Below are 25,575 nucleotides of genomic sequence, written 5' to 3'. Positions count from 1 at the left end.
CACCGACCGGTCCAAGTCTAATCATATTAGCCGTTTAAAAGAACAGAAAATAACTATATAAAAGCCTTAAACTCCTAAATTTCATTTTTTTTTTTTTTTTTTTTTTTTTTTACAATGCATTCGGTCCTTGACTAATCTATGACTGGAAATGATGGAAGTGTGTTGATGACAGTGAAACAACAATACAACCTCACACGCATCCATGACGCCAAGCAGTGTGTTGTTCACCACTACGAGCGTCCAGCAAATCTGTATTCAGCAGAAGAACGGCGTGGTTGGTGGGGTGTGTGTGTGTGTGTGGTTGGTGGGTGTGTGTGTGTCGTTGGTGGGTGTGTGTGTGTGTGTGTGGTTGGTGGGTGTGTGTGTGTCGTTGGTGGGTGTGTGTGTGTGGTTGGTGGGTGTGTGTGTGTGGTTGGTGGGTGTGTGTGTGTGTGTGTCGTTGGTGGGTGTGTGTGTGGTTGGTGGGTGTGTGTGTGTGGTTGGTGGGTGTGTGTGTGTGGTTGGTGGGTGTGTGTGTGTCGTTGGGTGTGTGTGTGTCGTTGGTGGGTGTGTGTGTGGTTGGTGGGGTGTGTGTGTGTGTGTCGTTGGTGGGTGTGTGTGTGGTTGGTGGGTGTGTGTGTGTGTGTCGTTGGTGGGTGTGTGTGTGTGTGTGTGTGGGCATTGTGACTTCAACAGTGCAGTTCTGTGCCCTCGTCCACCACATACATGAAGACGACAAAGCTCCTCTGTGGAGGGGGACTCCGAGCCGAACACTCCCCTCATCTTAAAAGAGGACTGGCTGCTCCAGATGAGATAGGTATCGGGCCTCTCCCTCTCCCTCTCCCTCTCTCTCCGTCCGCTCTCCCTCTTCACAATGCCCCATTCACTCGGGCGTCCGCGCTCCGCCGCGCGGTTTTGACGGTACCAGGTGGATCCCGCTTTATCGGCGCCCTCTTCAGCTCTCCTCCGGCGGTTCCCGGCTGGAAACGGTATAGAGCGTTTTCACGGAGCTTCTTCCCACGATAAAAGTTCTTCCGCGTTGCGGGGGGGGGGGGGGTTTGGCGACGGGAGTCGTTTTATTTTGCGCGCGCGTAGCGTTTGCCGAATAAACGACGCCGTCGTTTGAAAACGACGCAAGAAAAAGAATTTGCGGCGCAGCGAAACGGGGAGAGCTTTGAACGACTCCCGCACGGGGAAAGAAAGGCGCGCAAGGTCGTTCCGGACGGCCGACGTGACGGCGCGGAGGAAAAAAAAAAAAGCGAGCGGGATCTCTGGCACTGATGGGGTGGGGAGGGGGGGGGGGGACAAATCTCTAAATGGAGGTATTCAGTGGTGCCATCATCGGCGCCTCCCGCCCAGGCACCTTCAGGAACAAAGATCCCTGTTCAGCTGGCAGGGCCATCAGATGACAGCGTACTGCTGTCCCGCTGTCCCCCCCCCCCCCCGTCCTCCCACGCCCCGTCTGGTCGTGTCGCTGACAAGCAGGACCTGAACCGAGCCCGGGGTCAGAGCTAATCTGCTCATGTCCTCTTAAATCAAGACGGCAGGAACAGTTCAGGTTCTGGGGAAGTGATATATAAAAAAAAAAAAAGTGACCTCAAAGCGAGCGAGTTTGTCCCGTCGAGACACGCGTCTTGTCCCGTACGAGTTTTTAAGTTTGCCTCGCGTCCTCGTCGTCGGGGACAGTCCGCGTCCACCTTTCCCGTCCATCCGTGTTCTGGGCACCGTGTGCACGATCCCAGTAAGTTTTTAGCTCGACGTCCGGTTCCGACTCCTCAAATTTGAACACCCGTGACCATTTGACCGTTTTAGGACGAGGACCGACTTAAATCTTCCCGTTCCCTCGCTCTCCCGGGGTAACAAAGAGGGACAGGCTCAAGCCTCGACGCGACCGCTGGAGCACCGAGCAAAATCCATCACACTTCTCGATTCGTACGGCGGCGTCGCAGTTTGCCTTCGACTCTACTGCCACCGCAAGGCGGACTTTGGTATTCAAATATTTCAACAATCACCGGATGGATCGCAATGATGCTCAGAAGATGAATTCTGACGAGCTCGATCTGGTGACTTCTCATCTGCAAAGGGAATTGATATAGGCAGCTGAAATGCAACTCCGCTTTTTTTGTTTTTTAAAGCTGTAACAGACCGTCAGGATGCAAAGTGTAAAAAAAAAAAAATAAAAAAAAAAATAAAAAAGCTGACAATTAAGTCTTCAGCTCTGGATCATCCAATCATAAAACAGAACATGCTCATCTAATTCAGCAGATTATGACAAATTCAAATTATTCAGACTTCTCTTGCAGCGTGATCGCCCTCGCACTCTCTTTACAGTTCTTCACCGGGTCGAGCCCCGATCGGTGTCCCAAGTCCGCCTCGTTCGCATGGGGAAAGGCAGTGTTGCCGGAGAGCGCCCCCTGCTGGAAACCGAGGCTCATCACCAATCTAGTTATTTTCTGGCGGTATATATTTATGAAGGCTTTAGACCGGGCAACCGGCGTTACTGAAGAGCGGGTTCCGTACTTTACGGAGGTTTGAGAAATATCAAAACGCATTCTTTAAAAGATGCGTCATCCGTGTCGGAGGATCTGGACACCACCACCGACACCTTTCAACAGCACCATGTATATAAAAATTAAAAAAAAAAAAAAAAAAGGGGTCCTCGTTAAATTACAAGCTGGGATATATTCAAGTAAAGCGTCACCTCGGGTGTGTCGCGTCCCGGTGACGGTTCATCACCCGACAAGACGCACGTGGAATATTTTATGCCTGTGGGACCCCTGCTGATGCTTCAGATTGAGTATAAGGGCAGACATTTAAAAATCGCCACCTACATGGTTTTATTTAATCGTGTGAAAATCTTGAAGGATTGGATTAAAAAAAAAAAAAAAAAAAAAAATTAAGTCAATGCACTACAAATATTTTATGTTATATAGATCAGAGGTCTTTCATCCGCAACTCAGACATCAACTGTACCCCACCAAACAAACAGGACACGAACATCTTTGCCTTATTTTTTAACACCCGACTTTAGAGAATGGACTCGTCTATCAAAATATGCTTTGCACATTACAGTAAAACTTTGCATCTAAAGTAAACTAAATGACAAAAACAAAAAAACATATGGATACAAGAGTTGTTGTTTTTTTTTTGTTTTTTTTTTACAAAAGGTAAAATGAAATCATACAAACTGTTTACATTTACACAATGTATCTGGCAAAACAAGCATATTTTTCACAGCAAACTCAGTTTGCCAGACCCATTCCATTTTACTCCTTCGGAAAAGCATGTAAGCTAACGAGGGTGAGAGGTGCAGGTTTGCATTCGGGACATTCATTACTCACACGTAGCACTTAAGCTGAAAAGGTCAAAAGTACCGTCTGGTACAGAAGGGGGGGGGGGGGGGGTGTGTGGAAGGTTTGAGGGGTCTAAATAAAGGGCTAAAATGCCCGTTTACAGTTAAATATATACCAATGACGCTTTCTGGAATGTCCAAAAGCTCTGAAAGATGATGAAACCAGAGTTCATTCAAAAAGTAAAACGGACCAAGGCTTTAGTCATCAAACTTGATTTTCTTCCCCTGGGGCTTGGCTCCAAATCCACCGCCACCTCTTCCACCTAAAAAGGGGGGGGGGGGCAAAACAGGAACGTTTAGTCGGACAGCATCGGCACTTGAAACCAAATATGACTTGACGGGGAGAAAGAAAGGGGACACGGTCAACGTCGATCAAAGTCCCAAACAGTAAAGTTAGTTCGTCCAACTTGTTCAAGGTGTCGCTTGATGTTCCGATTCATTCAACGTATATTATCCAATTCTTAAGGTTTGGCTACAACGTCCTCCCCCCCCCCCCCCCCCCCCCCCCCCCCACTGGGTCCAGTGTAATCCCCTACCTCCAAAACCGCCGCGTCCGAAGCCACGTCCGCCTCCACGAGGTCCCCCCCCTTCCTCCTCCTCTGCCGCCGCCGCGGCCGCCGAAGCCGCCGAAACCACCCCGACCTCCTCTGCCGCCGCCGCCGCGGCCGCCGAAGCCGCCGCCGCCGCCTCGGCCTCCGCGGAAGCCGCCGTCACCCTTGGGCTTGGCGTAGTCCAGGGTCACCCTGCTGCCGTCGATCTCGCCTTCCTCCATCGCCTCCTTAGCCGCCTTGCAGTCGTCCTCGTTGTCGAAGTCCACGAAGCCAAAGCTGCAGAGAAAGACGGGGGAGGGGGGGGGACGACGACGACTTGGTTAAACTTCACTAAAATCAATCACAGGAATTGGGAGTTTCGGAAAGGTGTCGACTGTTTCGCATCAGACATGGGCAACTCCCACTGAGGTAGCTGCCTGTTTTACTGCGAGTTTCCTCTACTTCTCATGCGAATCCGAACACCGTCACTGATCGACAGAGCGGTGCTCACGAGAAGAGTCAGCGGGCAGAGGGGACGTTTACACGTCTCCAGACTCACCCTTTTGATGACCCCGTGTCTCTGTCTGTAACTATCCTGGCTGCTACGGCAGTCTCAAAGGCATCCTTAAGGGTGTGATCCGTCGTGTCCTCTGAGAGACCCTTGACAAAGAGGGTTTTTGTCGGACCTGATAAAAACGAAACAAAAAAAGGGGGGGTATCGTTAAAAAAAACAAACAAAAAAAAAACAATCCACCACAATGATAATCTGGACAAATCCAACATAATTAAAATCGAGCTGGAGCTTCAGGCACAGAGCGGATCAGGACTCGACTAATGATCCATCACATCTGGCCGGGATAACTTAGCATCCCAACACGGACAACGGCTGCTTCGTTGGATTCCGGTCTGCAGACCTACCGGAGTTCCCGCGGCCTCCATCTCTCCCGCTGCTGTTCTGGCTGAACTCCAGGCGGATTGACCGGCCTTCGATTTCTGTGTTGTTGAGGCTTTCAAGAGCTTCCTTGGCGTCATCCATGCTCTCGAACTCTACAAACGCAAAACTAAGAGGAGAGAAGCACAACATCAGGAACGGGGTCAACGTGCACATTCACGTGGCTTTAAACCCGAAGACTCCTTCCACTGGACAACTGCACTTGTTGCACAGCAGACATGAGCGACGTCCACGCGGAAGTAGGACGGGCCTGTTCTGACTGTTCACTGGCTCTGCTTCTCGTGCGAATCCATGCAGAATCACGGGGAAGATTAAGCGGAGCTCATGAGAAGGTGCTTCAGTTTTACGGACAACGTCCTCGCCGGAGCCAAAACGTGTCACTTTTGCCCGGTCAAGCCAGTTCCTCGCTCATGCCGTGCGGATACCTACCCTTTGGCTCGGCCATCTTTCTGTGGAATCCTTATAGAAACGGCCTTCTCAAAAGTGGACTGTAGCGCGTCCTCTGTGGCGTTGAAGGAGAGATTATTCACTACCAGCGTTTTACTGGCTCCTCCGGTCACTGCGGGAGAAAGGAAACAAGGATTGAAAAGGGCATCGTCTTTGGCAATCTGGGAATATTAACACCACACAGCAAACTCTTATGTTGGGAGCCGCGCGCGAGGCGTAAATACAGCTTCACCTTTCTTAAATGTCTTCAGCTCACCTGCCACTTTGGCCCCTTTCTGGCTCTTTTCTCCAACAAAGTCAACCATGATGGACCTCCCCTGTACATCAACTCCCTGGGCCTCCTCCAGCATCTTCTCGGCTTCGGCCTCAGTTTTGAACTCGATGTAGGCAATGCTGTAAATGGAGGAAATATTACTCATCTCGAAAATGCCTTTAAATATGCATTTTGCTTCATTCTATATTTTAACTGTTCTAATGCATTTGAAATGTTCATATTTCTCTCTGACTGATCGAGGCAAAGAACGCATATGAAAATACATGTTCGTTCAAGTCTACCAAAAGTGATAAAACACAAGAATGTGACAGCGATTGAGGATAGGACCGGCAGACGATAAAACACACCGGTACCGAAGACATAGCGCTGCCTTTGTTATACCTCCGTACATTACACACACGGGTACTAAACAACCACATGTATGCCAAGAAATGGAGGACGTGTGGTCACTTTCGTTTGACATTTGGTTTTCTACACCTGCATCAGTTAGAAAAGTCACGTTTCCTATCCTTCCCATGATTGTCATATTTGTGGGACTGAAACAAGAAACAGTCGCATGCTGCCGTGCTCTTACCCTCTGTTGGAACCGTTCTGGCCTTGAGGCAACCTGACGTCGACCGCATCTTCAAAGACTTCTTTCAAGTCCTCAGCCGTCGCGGAGAACGGAAGGTTTTTAACAAACAGTGTCCGAGCGTCCCTCTCTGTGGAACACATGTCAACGTCAGTATGGGTGTACTGCAACCGACTTCTTTTCAACTTCTGAGAGACGTTTAATCGAGTTAATTAAAAGAGCACCAGGTGTAGTTTTTTTTTTTTTTTTTTTTTTTTTTGAAGGCATCTTTTACCTTTCTTGCCCTCCTGTGCACCCTCTTTGCTTCTGGCCCTGTCCAGCTTCACCTCCTGACCCATGACCTTCTTGCCGTTGAGTTCCAGTGCCTTCTGCAAGTCCTCCTCAGATGCAAAGTCCACATAGCCAAATTTCCTGTTGAAGGACGAACCATTAGACATTCCTGCTTCACTCTGAATGACAATGTCTCATGCTGCATCTACAGACTAACGTCATCTTTTTAAATAAGACAACAAACAGTCAAACAACGAGTGCATTTAATTTACAATGACGCGAGAACCAGTTACTTTATTTTGAAGGATTAACAATGACCCACATCTGGATCTAACGTTCAAATATGACTTCAGAGGTAATACTGGATCGTTTTCCCCACATATACTGACAATGGAATAGTCCGAGTCAGGTTCGTTCCAAATACTTTTTCAATAAGATTTCTGTCAACCCAAAACTCCACACACACACCTGAGCATTAATTAAAAAGTACAAATCATCAGTATGCACAGCAGAGGAGGTTAATGTATATATATATATATATATTTTTAATTGAGTGCTTACTTTGATCCTCCTAACCGGACATCAACGACCTCCAGGCTGTTCTTGGTGAAGAATTTCCTCAGTGATGCTTTGATTTCTTCAAAGTCTTTGTTGGAGTTCAAGTTCCCAACAAACAGAGAAAACCCTGACAAATGGAAGCACAATTTCAATGAGTTTAATGATTTGCGTAAAACGGTTTTTGTTAGAACAACGATGCCAGACAGATTCAGACTAACAGAGGTGACATCACACATCAGTATTAAGTCCCTTGTTGATCATCATTATGTTTAAAGTCTGATCAGTGGGCCGGTGCATTCATTCTTACCTTCGGCTTCTGACTTTGATTTCTTGGCAGGAGGGGTGTCCTTCTTGCTCTCTGCCTTCCTCTTTCCGGGCGTCACGGGAGCTGCTGTACAGAACAAGTAGCATTGCATAATTTTTAAGTCAGTTCGCCAGCTCACCATGAAGAAGCACAACACACATTCTGTAAAAGTGCGTGCGGCGGTTAAATTTTGGAATTCGACTTTTGCACAAGTTTTAATTCGATGAACTTCCATCACATTTTAAAACTCACCTTCTTCGTCATCGTCGTCATCCTCCTCTTCATCATCCTCCTCTTCGTCATCTTCATCCTCATCCTCTGACTCTTCCTTGGCCTTCACCATGCCTGCTTTCTTTGCCTTGGTGGCTGCTGAGGCTGGAGTGGTGTCCATCTCCTCCTCGGAGTCTGGAAAGCAGAAACATCGTTGAGCTGTAAATCACTGACCAAATCAACATGTGTGACCGCCTGCAGTTCGCCCGCGTCAGATATACGAAAGGTGACATCATACACTGTCAGTATTAAGTCCCTTGTTGATCATCACACAGCTGTAACTGTAGTTTCAAAGCAAGCCACTCCAGTGACTCGGTGTCAAATACAAAAGACTTGCATTATCTAAAACAAATACGAAGAAATTAGAGACAAAGTCTCACCATCTTCATCGTCGTCATCATCATCAGATGACTCCTCTTTAGCAGGCTTGGCCTTTGCAGCGGATTTGGCAGCTGGTTTAGCTGGAGCCTTCTTCGGGGGTGGGGCCTCTTCTTCTGAATCGTCATCCTCCTCCTCGGAGGACTCCTCTTTAGCAGGTTTGGCCTTCGCTGGGGGCTTAGCAGCTGGCTTGGCTGCTTTCTTGGGTGGTGGGGCCTCTTCTTCGGACTCATCTGAACGGAAAACGATGCGTGAAAAATAAATTTCAATTGTAATTTTAAACAAGATCTCTTTCAAGTCTACCAAAAGTGATAAAACACAAGAATGTGACAGCGATTGAGGATAGGACCGGCAGACGATAAAACACACCGGTACCGAAGACATAGCGCTGCCTTTGTTATACCTCCGTACATTACACACATGGGTACTAAACAACCACATGTATGCCAAGAAATGGAGGACGTGCGGTCACTTTCGTTTTAAACAACGCCCGACTGTATGTTGGGACTTTATCCAACTCTGTCATCAACTGTTGTGATCCGTCATAGCACAAATGCACTTCAGGACATACCATCATCGTCATCATCGGACTCCTCTGCCTTTGCGGGAGCTTTCTTAGCTGGGGTTGCTTTTGCAGGCGTCTTCTTTGGTGGGGGGGCCTCCTCCTCAGACTCCTCCTCTGTTGATGATTGACATATCATGAGCTCTTTTGACACATTATGTTCAAGTTGCGAACATTTACATTGGATAAATACAAATACTGCCGTTGGTGTAACAACAGACATTCAAGCAGAGACGGTCCAAAAACATGGCATTAATATAGTTATCATACACTATCAACACTTCCTGTGCATTTATCATTCGACTACTGCATGTCTATTTAATAACATTTACGTCAGTGTGTATATATCAAGTTGCACTATCCTGAATATCGATAGAAAAAATATACTACACAAATAAAGTTAGAGCAGGTTGACATCATGAAACTGAACCACCGAGATTTTTTTTTTCTTTCTTTTTTACCCCCACATACATACTATGGAAATCCCCCAGAATAAAAGGTTGAATTTCATTGCTTACCAGAATCATCATCGTCATCTTCACTTTCGGCTTTTTTAGCAGCGGAGCCATTTTTAACAACCTGGGCGGCTTTAGCTGGTGTGGCTTTCTTCACCACTTTGGGCGGAGGAGTCTGCAATTTAAACAAAAATCATTTTTAAAACTTTAAATTTACTTCAAATATATATATATTTTTATACATTGTGATTTCTAGAAATGCACACAAACACTTCAAAGTAAACGTACCTCTTCCTCATCGCTGCTGTCCTCTTCACTGGATTCCTCCTCCACTTCTTTAGGGGGTGGAGGGGCCTTTTTCTTCTGAGCTGCTTGAGTATTTGCTGCCTTTAAGGGGAAAGGATGAAATGCAAAAAATAAATAAATAAATAATTCAATAAAAATGATTGCATTAGTCCAAGCACAGGTTCTACTAGGAACTACTAAGGTGATCCCGGTGCTCCAGGTGATCTTCGCAAACCCGTTTGCACCGTGTAAACGTATAAAAGTAACAACACGTGAGGAGCCCCAACTCCACTAATGATTGAATTACTGTAACAAACAAATACGTGGGTTAAACATGGGGGCAGTTTAGCGTCAGCTCTCCGCGTCCTCTGTAGTTCGCCTCGTGTGTCACTCAGAGCAGGCGCACAACCCACGTGGAGCTAAGGAGGTCGGCCAGCTAGCGCGGTGGCTAATTTTACCGTATGCGCACCACCTTTTTCAAACATGTGCTCACCCTCCTATCGTGGGGGGAAAAAAAAAAGAATAAGAAGAAAAAAAAAAAAGCGGTTAAACTGCGAATCAAATTGCAAATAAAAAGCCAAACGCGGCGACGCATGCGTATTACGTCAGAGAATTAAAAGGAAATAAGCGTCACAGGAACAAAATTGGGACAATGCTAAATGATGGTAGTATAGAGCGCACGTTTCACGTTTAAAACAAACGATCTTTTCAAAGGTTTAATATTAAAGAGTTCGGTGGCTAGTGTAAATAAAAGTCAAAATCACTCCCGTGTATCTTTAAACTAACACGCTGAAAGTCGAGAGCGCGCATGAAAGCCATCTTGGGTAGTCTTGTTAGCGTTAGCGGGCCCTGCATGGGAACCAACCCAAGGCACAAACATGGCCGACCTCAATAAAAAAAGAACGAAAAAAAAAAAAAAAAAAAAAAAAACCGGATTTATCTCGAGAGCATCTCCCACCAGGCACTTTGTTCGATGAAGACTTTTCGACAATTTTTTTTTTTTTTTTTAATAAAAGAAAGCATTCGTCGCCATACACGAGGATACATCTCCCCCCTTCTTTTCCTCTCAAAACGCAGCAACTTCTCCGTCAAGGCCTCACGCGTAAACATTTCTATCACAAGCGCGCACAACGGATTAAACAATTAAAACAGACGTCGTTCGGGCCTTACCTTTGCTAACTTCACCATGGTGCCGTTGTGTGTTTCGGTGAAACACAAATTGCTGGACGTTTGGAGACAAGTAACAGAATTAGCTAATGCATGCACGTGGCTCTGCCTACTCGGTGGGACATTGGAAAGGAAAGACAGATAAGTCGAAGACGCGCTCGTTACTCTCCTGCTCTGCGCGCTCGCGTGGACCCGCCCACATGACCGTGCCCACCAATCACAAGTTGTTATATTTCTGTCGTGCCCGCGCCTCGCCTTACAAAGAATTTATTACTGCACAATAACAAAGAATTAATTGTTGCCCCCCCCCCCCCACCCCCCTCACCCCTTTACCGATATAAATAAATTCATGAAATAAATAATTACGTGATAAAATTACTGTCGTTGCTTTTGTGGTTTACTTACTGAAATCAGTTGTATGCTATTCTGAATTTAAAAAGAGACTTATTATTGTAACGTGGTAATATTTTGGACTTTAAATGTTAAGAGGAATAGAAATTGTCGACAATTTGATAAACTGTATATTTTGTAATGGTAACACAACAAAAAGCTCTTTATGTCCCATGCAGCTGTTTATATGAACCACGTGGTTCGGGCCAGTTGCCATAAAACATCAACCACGTGTAACGTAACATGCGGAACACAGCCTGAGTCTACAGCAATGCTGGAAAGTAGCTACTTTCACTTTACTGTACTGTACTGAAATACAAATTTGAGTATTTCAATTTGATTCATCCAACTTCCACTCCACTACATCTTTGAGGGAAATATTGTACTTTCTGTTCCTCTACATTTATTTATTTAGGCTACTTTTAACAGTGTCTATTTGACACAATAGATAATATAAAGCGCTTTTAAATAGGCCTACAATACATTGGTCGAGATTAAACTTGTGGCTTCCAACTTTTTGGGCTTTTGATGTCTTACAAAAAGCAGTGTGTGGTCAAGGTCACATTTCAAATGTCATAGATGTCATTGTTAAAAGCTCTATCAAATCGTGATTTTTTTTTTCCTTCTTTTAAACCTCTCATATAGTTTCATTTCAACAATTATAACATCCAATATCTCAGCAAGAGCAAAAAAAAAAAAAAAAAAAATCCCAAAACATTTGTGTATCAAAACTTTTTTTTTTTTTTCTTTCCTCCCCCAGTAATCATTTGACCAACCCTCAGATTTATCTGCTCTCCCCGTTTATTAAACTTGACATAAAGTCGTTCAAACTCACTCCGCCTGCACCAGCTACAACAGTAACACGGATTCTCCAGTAGCAACAATTTAATGATGTCATATACAATAATATATCAGTAAGAGGGACCAAAAACATTTTGCTGCGAATATTTCTGGACTTTTATTCTCGTCAGGCAGGACTTTTCCTTGTAATGAAGTATTTTTACATCGCTGTATTGGTTGTTTTACTGTAAAAGCGCACTTCTTCCACCACTGATCCACAGAAATAAACACGATAGAGCAGTAATATAATACATTTCAGTTATTCCTTATCTTTACTTATTCTTAAATTGTTGTAAAGTTTCCAGTCACAGTACAGATTCATATTTTACACGTCTTCATAAAAATGCCTAATCATTGCAGGTTAACCTAAAATACCTGACAGTATGAAATAACTATGGTGTTCCACCCCCCTACAATATCAATTGTATATTGATGCAGTAGAAATTATATAAGAACACTGTTATCAACACAATCCAACAGGACATCTAATCCAACGGTCAGTCAGCTGAATCTCAGGGGACATGAGCAGCACATTTGAGTAATTAACCCTCAACACCACACAGAGGCAGCATTGCATTTTACATCCCTCACTCACAGAGGAGTCTTGCTGAAATAATGCTACACATGCTGTGATTACCAAGAGGTAATATATCGTATTTACTTAGTTTTACTAGCTTCCTTCAGTAGTTTTCTTCGTCAAACAGAAAAGTCATTTGAACTATTTTCCTTGCAAAATTTAAAAAAATGAAAAGAATAAAATAAAAACTTGAACATGAGTTGAAGACTTTGTTCACTTATCATTGATACTGATGGGGTTTCTCTTGAACTCTGGTGTCTCGTAGAGTGGAAAACTTCAAACTATCCATCCTCCAGCTGTCTACCAGCATAAAATGTTGCTCTTTCTCGCCCACTTTTCACCCCCTCTAACTTCAACTGTTCAAGAGGAAAAATAAAATGTTACTCATCTGTTGTGTTGTTCGTGCCATAACCTTCATGCTTTGTGATCACCATTGTTTCCTTGCTGATGAGTTTCAAACTGAATGTCAGAACAACTGAAATACTATTTTTGAGTTAGAAGAGGTATTTAAGGAGGTGCATCACTACGCAGACACAGTGATCCTGGTAGTTTAGGTGTGGGGATTTTCTTTATGACAAGGAAATGCATTATTCGTGGGTAACCACCCAAAATGGCTCATATATAGTAACACTTCAAATCAGCTGTGAAAACAGAAGTAAATCCCCAGTAACATTTTCTAATATGTCAATTTTATACGGCATTTCAAATGGAGCTAAATACTAAAGACTTGTGACTGCTGCTGTGAGTTATTGACTGCTTTAGGGCCACACATTTTCATCAGGACAGCAGCATCACATAATCAATTTGTCTGCACTGTACTGTATTCCTGGAGTGGACAAATTAAAAGACACAAGAAGTAGTTTCCCATTGTCTTGACTCTCAATTCTCTGTCAAAGACTTATTGTACAACCTCCAGGCTGTTGTCAGGGGAAATGTTGGGTCTGAAGGTTAAAGGAGCAATTTGAGGAACTCCTAAACCCGACCAGCATTTCCTCTGGGGAAGAAGCTGAGTTTGACACTCATTCATATCTCTGGCAGAGGTGCCTCCGATTGTTAAGAAGCTCCTCAGTACAAAGGTGCAGGAGTGGATGAGATCAGGCCTAAGATGCTGAAGGCTATCAATATTTTGTTTTGTGGACAAGGAGAAGACCTATGAATGGATCCCTTGGGGGATCTTGTGTGTGTGTGTGTGGGGGGGGGGGGGGGGGGCACTGCAGGAATATGAGGTTTCAAGGACATTGCTATTAGTCCCTTTACAACCATAGTCCAACAGAAAGTCCAACAGGTTTCCAGTGGGTCTTGGCTTCCGCCAAGGTTGTCGCTTATCATAAATCCTCCTTGTGATTTTCATGAACAGGATCTAAAGGTGCAGCCAGGGGAAAGAGATTGTCTGGTTTGGGATTCTCAGAATTGTTTCTCTGATAAAGCCAAAAGAACCACATCATCTGCAAATTTCAGACGGTGACTTTCGGCATGCGCTGGAGTAGTTTGCTGCCAAGTGTTAAGTGGCTGGTTGAGTGTGAGCAACTCCAACACTGAGGCTGTGGTTTTCTACTGGAAAACGGTGGTCTGCTTCCTTCAGGTAGGGGCGGTGGTCTTGCCCCAAATCTCAGGGTCTTGTTCATGATGAGAGTTTGATGGAGCAAGAGACTGACATGGGGATCACTGTGGCATCAGCAGCAAGGCAGGCATCGTACATTTTGGTGGAGGGAGCTGAGCAGGAAGGAAAAGCTTTTGATTTACAAGTCGATCTACGATGCCACCTGGACGCAGACCATTGGAAGTTTTCTGGGCATGTCAAACTGGTAGGACACACCGGGGTACACTTGGAACAGGAGCTGGAAAATGTTGCTATGGGTTTCTGGAGAGAGGGACGTGTGGGCTAACTTCCTCAACCTGCTGCCTCTGCGACCTGACCTCAGATAAATGGGAGAAAATGGGTGGATGAAGACTTATAAATATACTTATAAAGTATATATAGCCTGGATATTGGGCCTTTTTTGTTCACGAGGGAATAGCTGTAGCTTCTTGAGCTAAGGAAATGTAAATATTCACATGCTCTGCATGAATTTAATACGCATGTTAGACATCAAATATAACATCCAACCTGCATAAGTCACATTTATACAATGATTCAGCAACCATAAAAACTACAAAAAGTGCAAAAATAGACAGACAATCAGATTCATAAAAAAATGAAGAGGTTTAAAAAGTTTGTTTTAAGACAGGATTTGCATTTTGTCATAAAAACCTCAGCAAATAGTTTTTGTTGTGGTATCTGAAGCACTCAGCTGAATTCTGGTGTTCATACTTTGTTTTTGTTTTTTCATTTGGAGTATGTGAATGTTATGAAGGAACGGTCTGAGAAAACAATCCTTTTAAATAATCCCTGTCCTCTGTTATGCAATCTTTCTAAGCAATTGTCAGACTTTATAACTCCGATGAGACTCTCTCAAAACACAATTTAATAAATTATCATGTGTGTATGTGTAATGTGTAGGGGTATGTGTGTGTGTTTAAGATTGTATGCCAATGAATTTGAGCCTCCCACATGTAGTAAAAAGGGTTTTCTGTTAGTCAGCAAACAAGAAAAAAGACATACAAAATATAATTAATTGCATTTTCATGAATAAAACCTTGTGGATAAAAGCTGATTTATTATTATGGTTTTCCTTTGAGTTACTTAACATAAGAAATAAGGTTTTGAAAATGAACCAGTTGAGTCACTGAAATTTTACACAAAATTGTTCATATTTTGTTAAACAATGGGACTCGCTGTGATTTTGCAACAGGTGTCTTTGTCTCCCTCAGCTCTACGTTGCCCTCTAGTGTGGGAGTATAACTGTGCACGTCATCAATGTTAAGACTCCATGGTTGAGCACATTGATTCACACGGGAAATAACATCTTTAGGAAATTTGAAAGGATTTTCTAAAAGATGATTTTCACAGTCATAAAGGTTTATCGTCCGACATATTTACAGTATAGTAAAGATCTCGTGACCTTACTTGAATCTACTACCTTAATTCTATTTTAACCCATTCCCAGATAGAAAAAAAAACCTAACACCTACAGATATCCGTCCAGTGCCTTTCTGACTTTGCCCCCTTCTATGTGATTATACCATAAGACTGTGAAACAACCTGTCTCAGGAACTTCATCTAATTAATTCATTCTCACGTTTTCCTCATAAACACACTTTTATTGACTTGCTTTTATATCTTTCCATCCTATATCCTTGACTTGCTTGTTTGTTTCTCTGTATATCTCACATATTCAGGGATTGTTTTGGGATATACTTTACAATTTTCCTTAAGGCCTTTTACTTAGGAAACTTAGCTTTTAGATGCGTACCATATAAATAAAACATGTATTATCATCCTTACTATCATCATATAACTCGAGGCTGTGGAAGTAAAGGTTTGACTTGGATCCAAGTTCTAAATGTTACTGCAAAAAAACTTTAAACCAACTGCTTACTTTTTTCTGCCCTCCAACATCATATTTATTCTTTTTATTTCAAAGGATGGTGAAGAGTCACAGGAACATGATAAACATGTCTGCTTTTGAAGCTTCACCCCACTGACATCTTTACAATGAGTGATAAACGTAATTGGTAATTTGGGTATTATACCTAATTGCTCCAAGTCTAAATCCCTCCGGGTCACAATGTGAATTTATATTGTAATAGTACAATATCACCTTTTCACTTTCCCCATAATGTTTGTCTCTCTTCAGTAAACAATTTAGTGGCCTAAACCTGTACTGAATGTTGATTAAAGACGCGTATAGACTTGCTTTGCACCATGAGGCCATACATCCCGGTGACACACATCTCTGACTTTCTCGGGTGCAGGTCGCAACTTAACCTTTACCAGAATGATTAAATCTATCACTATCTGCAATTCCCCCCTGTAGGGGATGTTAATGTTTCATGTTCCTATTTTGTTTCAGTAGGTTCGTTCAACTTCCCGCTAATAAAGCCATTTTAAAATGTGAATGGCATAAAAATGAATGGTGATCAGGCTGACAGCTGGGCAGTGAGCTGTTCGTATTCCTTCCAGACAAATGGATATGTCCAAGATACCACTTTTTCACCCAAAAAACAGACCAAAAATGTTCTGTAACTAGAATTCACCGCAGTAAAACACAAACACCCAGAGAGGATACATGTAAGTGCACATCGAATGTTCTTGTTTATCATTTTTGAAAACATTTACAACTATTTGAGACAAAAAGAAAAACAGAATTGACCTGCAGTTTGCATCCATTTTCAAAATGTTACATAAATAAAACTCATATTTATAAATATCTCTTTTTTATAAACATATAAATAGTTTTTAAACATAAATACATTTATGCAGGGGAAGATGAAGTACATTAATGTACAGCAGCAGCAGCAGCAGCAGCAGTAGCAACAACAATATACAGCTTTGCAGTTTGTAGTTTTTACACCATTGTCCACCATGTTGTAGTATGCATCTGTGGTTGTATCTGTTGAGCATTTTGTATGCTATACATATATGTATATATGTATATATACCTGCATATTTATTATATCGATATATTTATATGAGGATTTTGTAGCATTGTCATTCCAGTCTTTGTTTATGCTGGTCGTGGTGACTTTCGTACCGAAAATCGATCACGTGATGAGTTTCTTTTTTTTCTTTTTTTCCCTCAGGTAAGAACAACGTGTGTTGTCCAAACCCATCGTCCAGAGATCTGGAGAAAGAGAAGAAACAGGAGAGGAAAGGTTAGACTGAGCTTTCAGAGACAGCTTACTAAAAACAAATATATTTATTCTGTGATTTTTATCTAATGTTTGTATTCATGAGCCTCTCGACATTCTGAGAATCTCCAAATGTACTTGTTTTAATCTCACCAAAAGTTGTTACCTCGACTCTTCACCTAACCACTTCATCACTGAAGAACACATATCTAACACAGACTTCCAAATTTACGGGTGTCAGACGATAAAAAACACACTTGCCAGTGCTAGTCACAAAAATCACACTCCCCCATTAAGATTTCACAGTTTGCCACAACAACAAAAAAGGCCTCAAGCCTTGGGACTAATTGTGTGTCACCTTTGCTTCCTCATTACTTCATTCACCAGCGTTGCCTCAACGTTGTTTTGGAATAGAGAAAATGTGTTTCCCAGAACGATACCGTCCACCACAGGGTGCTGCGTTTTCAAGTGTGCGTATAAATGTGTGCATGCATCGCCACTTCCTTCTCCCCGTCCTCTTTCTTTTTTCCTAAACATGACACATTGTTCCTGTTGTCTGGATGAAGCACATGGGATCATTCATGATGATGCACATGACTACAAAAGTGGACTTCTTAAATGCCCACTAGATTGTTTCCCATACATCAGTTTACATCAGTTTAAGTGGGCTTTCCTGCTGTCTCAAAGGGTTTCCTGTCCTCATAGAGAACACGTCTAGATTATAAGTCGAGGCTTGATGAGATCACTAGTCTGAGACGTCATGTTTTTCCCCTCCGTCATCTCAAGTATCTGCTTTCTGATAATGTGGAGTCAGTCATAAAGCTAAAGTCAATGACATTTAGTTGAATGTGATTTCTTACACCAAGGTGACCTCTGACCCCGACTTGAATTTTTCACCAGGCAGAATACAACCACGCATTATCATTGCTCTTTTATGTTGTGTATTGCTGCCACTAATACCTGATTTTATGAATGCAAAGCATACACTGTCCTGAGGCAACCAGCTAAATAACCTTGAACATCTTTTTTTTGTTAGTTCTTTCTTGCTTTCTTTTTATTTCCCCTCCCTCCCTCCCGCCCACCCTTCCTCCCTTCCTTCCTTCCTTCCTTCCTTCCTTCCGACCATACCTACTCTGAGTCCTTCCAGCAGCCAAGACCCACCAAAAAACACAAAGGAGCTTTGGATTTTCTCTTTTACCTCTGTTTTTTCTTCTGTTCTTCTTTATTATTTACATCATTCTGTGCTCGACATGGAGTCCTCCCATGTCTACTAACAAAAGTAAAACTTCCCTCTTGTCCTTCTTTCTTTGCTCATATTTTCCTGCTTTACATCTTTTAGCACAGCCCTTTTATAAATGACACACTTTACTTATATCTTTACATACTTTATCCCTCGATTGTTTTTTGTCTCATTGTCTTTGTCCTCTACTTGCCCATTTATTTTCCCCCTCTGGATTGTGTTTATATGTCAGTAGCCTACGTGAGGTTCCAGGGAGTCCATCTAAGTGGGAATTGGGACTGTGATATGAAAGTCCACTCACCATCGCAGCGCTGCTCCAATCCTAGCACCCCATGCCGCTGATGGTTCCTATCCTGTCCATCTTGTGTCCGAAGCAGCCACTCCGCGACGAGGAGCCCCCTTTCTTGTTTCCCGACTTGTGTCTCCTCGCTGCTGGCTGGTCGTTAAGGAGACGAGCCCACATCCCTCTGGCCCGGGTGTCCATCCGTAAATCTCGCAGTAACCGTATCCGCGAGCGCACAGTTTCTAGCTGCCTCTCCCTCTCCTCCGACTCCAGAAACTCTGCCAGCTCCTCGCCCAGCAAACTTCTAAGAGACTGGAAGAATTAAACATTTTTTTTTTAAATTTTTATAAACAATGTCTTCCTGAGGCGAATACATTGTGCAAAGAGATAGCCTAAGCGTATGATAAAATTCAAATCAATCCTTGGTGCCTGTTTGAGAAGAGCAATCATTGAATAATGTTTGAAGTTAACCACAACTTGGTTCATTACTCACTTTCAAACAATAAGCATTGGCCAAGAGAGAATTTTTTTTTTTGAGGAGTTACACGCATGGCAACATCGGAGTAGGAAGAGTGATTGTTTCTTATCCAACAAAACAACAATTTAGATCCACAAAATGCTGCTCTCATTTGATTTAAACCTATGTAAAACCCATGAAGTAGTAGTTAACCTCCCGTGGGGGGGTTCTGTACATTTATTTTTGAATAAGTGAGAGCTCAGCTCTGACACCTCACCCTGAGAGAAGAATCATATAAGACAGGTGGCTGCAGTCCGCTCCTCTGAAAAGAGCGTAGACTGTGGCATCCACCTGGGTTCCTAAATTCTAACCATCCAAACAAATAACTACAACACTTATGTGAAATCATTACTTCTGAAGTCTGGATGTTATTCTGTTGATTCGACGGGCTGCAATTCAATGCCAAAGCACGGTTTTACGCACAAAACTGTTACGTTTGCTGACATTCAATTTGAAAAAGCAAAAGTCTTAAATTGTTTCTTAAAGTGCTTTAAGTGCTCCGAATTTTAAGGATCCATATACAATATTTCACGTCTTACTTAGTCGTCCTCTTTGGCGCTCTTAAATGAGTTCACTGGTGCCAAAAAGCTAAAACTGACAAATGATGCTGGGCAGAAAAATGCTGAGACTATCGGGGTTAGACATTAGTTAAATAACACATGCTGTCTCTTTATGAATTAAATAAAAATAAGTTTTAGACTGTGAGTGTGGAAAAAAAAACTGTCTTTGCTGAATTGCTCAACGTAACTGAAATTATGAAATTCGATGCGTAAAACAACAGTCTTGGGCGTTTGAACCACAGAACAGCTGTTCACTTCTGAAGCAGCTCTCAGCTTCCAACAGCCAATAGTGCAAAAATAACTGTTTAAGTTCTCAGTAAGAGGGATAGAAGAGAGTTCTTCTTACCTTCTGCTGCGCTTGAGATAAAGGTTTTGCCCCCATCCTCACTGAAAGCAGAGTGACTATAAGTCCACACGCTACCAAGTACGACAAGTTCATTTTGGCAAGTCTTGTGTTCTGACAAGGATTCCTCTGCGCTGTAGTTCAGACAGAAACACTGTAGCTTCAGTCAATCAGTTAAACATAAGAGGCTTGAGTCCGTCCTTTACTCCAAAGCTCCTCAAGTGCTTCTCTAACTCCGTGTATCAGTCCTCACTGTTTTATAACCAGCCCATGGTGATGTCATGACAACCTGCGTAATGGTCCTCCTTCCACGCCAATTCCCTGTTTTCTCTACCTGCCTCTAAGCACGTCATGGCAGGGATTAATTAAATGATACAAGCTCCGGTCAGCGGTGCTTTAGAGGAAATGATATGGGCTATAAGCTATCAAAAAGCACAGTCTTTTAACTTTTTGACCTCTGGCTGAGATGCGGCAGCTGAAACCAAAAGTGGTTTCAAAGGCTGCGCGTTAAGAGCTGAAGAGAGACTTTGGCAGAGAAAAGATTTTTGAGGTGCCAGCCGTCTGTCCTGCAAAACATCTCAACAATTCATATGATACACTAAGCTTATATGACAGTGATTTTTGTTGTTGTTGAGAAAATCCACTTAATGTCTTAATCTAAACATTTGCATCTCAAACAGGTGGAATTTTATTTGACATCATTTTATGTCATCCCCTCACTGCAGTGTCATCGTCTATTTAGTTCCAAGTGAAGTTGGGCTGCTGCGTAATGCAAAGAAACAGGGATGGATTTTATGTTGCAATACAGCCACCTTAACTGTCCACAAAAAGTTAGCTTACCTAACGCAGAGCGATGACATCAGCCGTTCAAAGAACAATGGATCTCATGGTTCATAAGGAGTGATTCATATAAAACAGGGGGATTCATAATGAATCATTAATGTGTCTTAATTTAAAAACACGTTGTGTGCAAAAACCCAAACCTACATCACTGGGTCAGATGTGATTTTTGTCTGGTTTTGTAGATCTTGGAGATATCTTTGCTTTTAGTTGCAGTGAGACTTGTGGCATCAAAACAGAAGTCCTGTGGCTGCCTCACATGATTAGTGTTTTAACTGGATTCTGTTCAAACAGCCACCCACTGCTCTCATAAAGGAGGCTGATCGAGACTCTAGCTTATGGTGTCACAGCTCCATACAGAAACATAAACATGAAATCTTTATATGTAACAATACAAGAGTGTCAATCAAGAAAGTATGCAATATTGTTTTGAAAACAAAATTGAAACATTACTCTTGAATGATAAGACAAGTCCAGAGACAAACACTTTTGACTTTTCACTCTGCTCCCAACTAGTGCTTTGAAGAATCTCGATCACTTATTGGTAGCCCAACAGAGAGTTCTGCTACAGCTGTTCATTTTGAGTGTTCTAAAGACATTTTCAGAAAATAAACCCCAAAAACAAAGGGTCCAGTAAAAAAGAAGGGGAGATTTTACCACAGTGGAAGCGAGAAGGTACAACCATCTGTCTGACACTAATACTTTGTTACCTGATGACATTTGTAGGCTCATCTGTGGCATTAATATGCTGTATTTACATGTAGCCTAATCTGTTATCAGATATAATGCATTACAACGTTGTTGCGACATCTCTTTATTTGTGATAATTCTTACATGCAGTGTTTAAAGCTTCCCCCCAGAACAGTGGTGTTCTAAAAAAGAGTTGCAATCAACACACAACTGGTGTCAAGAGAAGTGTCAAAACAAGGAACCATATCATCCCACTGATATAATGATTCATTTGCTTCAAGAAAAGTGTGTTTTCCCTTTGAGATGAAGTAAAAGGACGTTGTTAAAATGGACATTTTTTGCAGTGGGGAATGCTCCTGGATGGAGTGCAATCTCAGGCAGCACCGTCTGTTTTGGAACACAGAGTGGCAGTATTTGCTGTGCCGAAAAGTGAACACCCCTCACAGTCGCATGATTACTGGATCAATACTATCCTGTAAAAACGGAGTCATTATTCAGCAGATCACGAGCATATAAAAATCCCAATAAAACTGTTTAGAGTAGATTTGGAATTTGCAATGAGTACACCGAATTCTGTGTCATACATCATATTTAGTGTACCAGAGCAGGTCTGCCTGACCTAGAGTGTAAATCTAAGTTTATTGGAAGTGTGTTGAATTCTGTGGCAAAGACGATGTTTGGATGATCGACTGCAGTTTTGCCGTCACTTGCTGAGGCCATTACATTTATGAAAGCCCTCACAACATGCTCATTTGGTTGAAAGTGAGTGATGAGGATAATGGCCTCTTACTGTATGAGTTGAGGCCTGCAAGACATTCATTTTTTTAAGAAAAACCCAACTATTCAGTGTATTATCCCTTTAAATAGTGTAGTTAAACAGCACTCAGCAGTGACATCCAAACTAATACATTTGTTTTAGAATTTCATAAATAGATTAACTTGACCTGGCCTTTAAATAGATTAGAATGACCTGATACCTGACATTTCCTGTAACAACAGGCAAACATCACTTACTGGGTTGAGGTATTATTCTCATCCTCACACACACGAACACACACCTAAAGTAAAGAATGCTTCTCATCCTTGTCCCCCCTGGATTGTAAGAGCTGTTCCCAATTACACGAGACTGAGACAAATGGTACATTGTTTGAAATGTACAATTTGATGGACACCGGCAGTCCCTGCGGGCGATAAATGTGTCACACTTCTCAGTGTCTGTTACTGGGAGAAAAACAGCGGACTGAAGTAAGATAAATACAAAAGTACATTTTCTTCATGTGGATCAAGTCATGTTTCTTGTCTTTCTTGTCATGTAATATTTTCTTCTTAATGTTTGGTGTCACAGCATCTTTTGTTGTCAGGAGTTGGTGTTTCTGCTCTGCACTTTGAGGAGAAAACTTCTGAATAAAACTGTTTTGTTGTAATTGTAGTTGTAATGTAATTTCTTTGACAACGTTTTAGTAGCTGGAACTCTTTCCTACTGCTTCTCCTCAGCCATGGTGATTATTATTACGTATCCCTGTATGCCTAAGACTAAATACAAGAATTGCTGGGCAGAATTTTCCCAGGAAAGAGCAACCAGACACTACGACAACAGACTCCAAACTTCTTCCACCTCCATTTCACACACAGTATATACACAAATGATCTGGGGTTATAACAGCTGGGAAACGCTATTGTGTTATATCAATCAGCAAAGTGTGTAGCAAACTAAGACATTTACTGATATGAAAATATTGCAATTATATTATACATGATTGCGTAAGGAAAATGAAACTTCCAAAACTGAATCTATGTGTACGCTTACCAGGTCCGAAGGGACAAAAACGGCTTATGTCAAACAGAAGATTAGAGGCAAATTTATTAATTCATAGAATGTTTACTGAACATGCACACTTTTCTTTCAGGGAGCTTGGCCCTCCTTAATGCTACACAGGGGCACGATGTGACTCATTTCACCACTCAGTGTGAGCACGCCTCTACATTTAAGCTGCTCCACTGGGGGAGTTTAAGGGTAATGTGCTTTGCTCAAGGGCTCTTTGACAGTCACATTTTCATTCATTCCCTGCCCAGGCTTTGACTCCATGACTCCAAGTTGTCTTGGATCCTAACTAGAGGCCTTTGTACTAACTGGCTTACTATTTGCTCACTGAAATGAAATGATACCTGTAGAAATGAAGCACATGAGAGTAGGTAGCTTTAAATTTGGTGACGATCTATACCTCATAATGGTCAGTGATTCCATGTTAAAGGCAATGAAACAAATAATGTCATCATTTTATGAAAATTTTATGAAACATGAGCGTGTTTGTCTGATTTTGAGTTGCCTTTTTGTTTCCTTCATAGTAAACTAACTTAATTCACACATGCGTGAACATGTGTTCACACAAAGAACACAGAGTTCTTTCTTTATAAAAACAGTTCAAAGAAAGTTGTTTTCTAAACCATCAAAAATATGTGGTTCCTTACACTTGTGCGGTTGAACACTACTTCCAATGACTGATACATTTGTTGTCATACAGATACATAATGAATGAACATTGCATAAAACATTTTGGATCATTTATCTGATGCTGTTATTGAGTTGTTTTTAAAACTGTATTGTGGGACGTTTACATATAAATGAACGTCCATTACATTTGAGCACTCGCCAAATGAGCTCTCACAAGGCTGATTAAATGCATCATTGCCAAGTATAAATACAAATCTGGTGTTGGTGAGACAATAACACGCTGGTCAGATTAATGTATACTAGTCATTCTCTATGGGCACAGCATGAACCAGAGAGACTTCAGCCCAATGTTGACTGGAATGGGTATAAACTCAATATAAAAGATATCTGCACAGTTAGATCTATGCAGTGTTTCACTTTATTTAAGTCTCAGTCTTCATCAAATCATACATGGTTCTATAAAGGACAGCCAGCTATAAGCAACCAATCCCATTTGTCATCCCTGGCAGTTTGCAAGACACCTGTGCATACACTGATGGTAGAAACTCCCCCTCGTGGGAATTGTAGTTGCAGTTGCAATCGTAGAAAAACTCAAATAAAGTGGAAAAACTGCATGTGTGGCAATAACGGAAACATCTAGATTTGAATTTCGACACCTATTTTAACAAGCAAGAGCAGCCACACAACCTGTGTAAGACCCATGTGTCATACATGAGTCATACCTCGCGTCTGCGGCCACCATCATTTAGAGAATAGACGAGGTGCCTCTTTTTCGAGCGACGTATGCGGGTCCCATTAAAAATAAACAGGGAAAAGATCTATGATCACATGTGCACCATCATAAAGTCATAGCAGAAACCCAATGTAGGCTCTAATTACTGTGTATCACGGCAATGATTTAACAGATGAAAGCCAATTGCTTTTTCCTGGTGTGCTGTCGCTTGTGACTTGTTTTAAACGAGGGTAAACAAAAATCAAGTGTTTGGTTTTAGCTACAACTGGTCACTTGTTTCCCCTCAAAAATTCAAACTTGGATAGACATTATCAACAGGAAAGTCAATGTACACACGCGAGCCAGCCGCAGCAGCAGTGCAGCAAGGTAGCCAGCACATGCACATGCCATACAGAGTGACCCAAGTGTAAGCGTAGTTTTTCCTCACTGATATTGCCGAGTGGAGCAACCGTCTTTCTGCATTAACTTGAACAACATGTTTATTACTTTCTTTTGAAGTGCACAGGACCTGTACAAGGAAACCTGCTGCTTGTTTGTACAAGAATAGGGTGTGAAAATGGATAATATGTGTCCCCACATTACAGTGTATTTAACGTAATTGCTGATGTGAAGTGTGTGCTTCATGTGTTTAAGTGCAGGTTTCCAGATCTGTGCTGCCCTGTCAACAACATTGTGTCCGAAAATCCCTCCAAGCTCTTTTGCAGCTTTTTGTAGCAGTGGGATGGTGCGTGCCAGATATCATCACAAAAAGAAGTCTCATTAAGAACTAAATGAAGGTTTATCTCTTTCAGCAAATGTACCTGGAGTGAGGATTGTCAGTGTCATGCAAGAGCCTCTTCATATCGAACTAATCCACAGTCATCTTCACTTTAACAACAACAACATGGAGCTACTGAACTCTGGTGACCTTCTGTCCATGACGACTTCTCTGGTTTTAGCAGAATATTTTTCTCTGATTGCTAATTCCTTTATTTTGAATTTTAACAAGTGAGTGACACATTCTTCCTTGATGCCACAAGTGTTGT

At 42.3% G+C, this 25,575-nt stretch overlaps 2 protein-coding genes and 3 non-coding genes across 5 annotated transcripts; all 5 read right to left on the bottom strand.

Moving 5' to 3' along the window:
* Positions 1-2,880: 2,880 nt before the first annotated feature.
* Positions 2,881-10,502, bottom strand: ncl (nucleolin). Its single transcript, XM_069153409.1, is given in 17 exon segments — positions 2,881-3,594; positions 3,868-3,925; positions 3,927-4,158; positions 4,421-4,547; positions 4,780-4,922; positions 5,243-5,372; positions 5,517-5,653; positions 6,109-6,235; positions 6,380-6,516; positions 6,937-7,060; positions 7,241-7,321; positions 7,490-7,642; positions 7,888-8,118; positions 8,457-8,564; positions 8,966-9,077; positions 9,191-9,289; positions 10,358-10,502. Coding segments are annotated over 17 exon segments (2,082 nt in total). The 5' UTR covers positions 10,376-10,502; the 3' UTR covers positions 2,881-3,529.
* On the bottom strand, positions 5,835-5,972 carry LOC138200668 (small nucleolar RNA SNORA57). Its single transcript, XR_011178418.1, has one exon. It is a non-coding gene; the product is annotated as a small nucleolar RNA SNORA57 (small nucleolar RNA).
* Positions 7,136-7,203, bottom strand: LOC138200666 (small nucleolar RNA SNORD82). Its single transcript, XR_011178416.1, has one exon. It is a non-coding gene; the product is annotated as a small nucleolar RNA SNORD82 (small nucleolar RNA).
* On the bottom strand, positions 8,208-8,345 carry LOC138200667 (small nucleolar RNA SNORA57). The gene has a single exon (XR_011178417.1). It is a non-coding gene; the product is annotated as a small nucleolar RNA SNORA57 (small nucleolar RNA).
* A 5,831-nt stretch (positions 10,503-16,333) lies between the features above and the next one.
* Positions 16,334-20,048, bottom strand: nppc (natriuretic peptide C). The gene is made up of 3 exons (XM_069152895.1): positions 19,839-20,048; positions 18,434-18,727; positions 16,334-16,885 (listed from the first exon to the last, which is right to left on the bottom strand). Exons 1-2 carry the CDS (start codon positions 19,929-19,931, stop codon positions 18,455-18,457), a joined length of 366 nt encoding a protein of 121 aa, XP_069008996.1. The 5' UTR covers positions 19,932-20,048; the 3' UTR covers positions 16,334-16,885; positions 18,434-18,454.
* Between the last annotated feature and the right edge of the window lie 5,527 nt (positions 20,049-25,575).

The sequence above is a fragment of the Embiotoca jacksoni genome, unplaced genomic scaffold (genome assembly GCF_022577435.1).
Source record: "Embiotoca jacksoni isolate LCO1_2020_lvr unplaced genomic scaffold, fEmbJac1.0.p SCAF_19, whole genome shotgun sequence".
Lineage (NCBI taxonomy): Eukaryota > Metazoa > Chordata > Actinopteri > Embiotocidae > Embiotoca > Embiotoca jacksoni.
This window is presented reverse-complemented; position numbering and strand designations above follow the sequence as displayed.

Excerpts from the sequence above, each read along its gene's own strand:
- nppc (XM_069152895.1), bottom strand. The coding sequence starts at position 19,931 with ATGAACTTGTCGTACTTGGTAGCGTGTGGACTTATAGTCACTCTGCTT. Across the intron at positions 18,728-19,838 it reads TATCTCAAGCGCAGCAGAAG|TCTCTTAGAAGTTTGCTGGG; the intron begins GTAAGAAGAACT and ends TAATTCTTCCAG.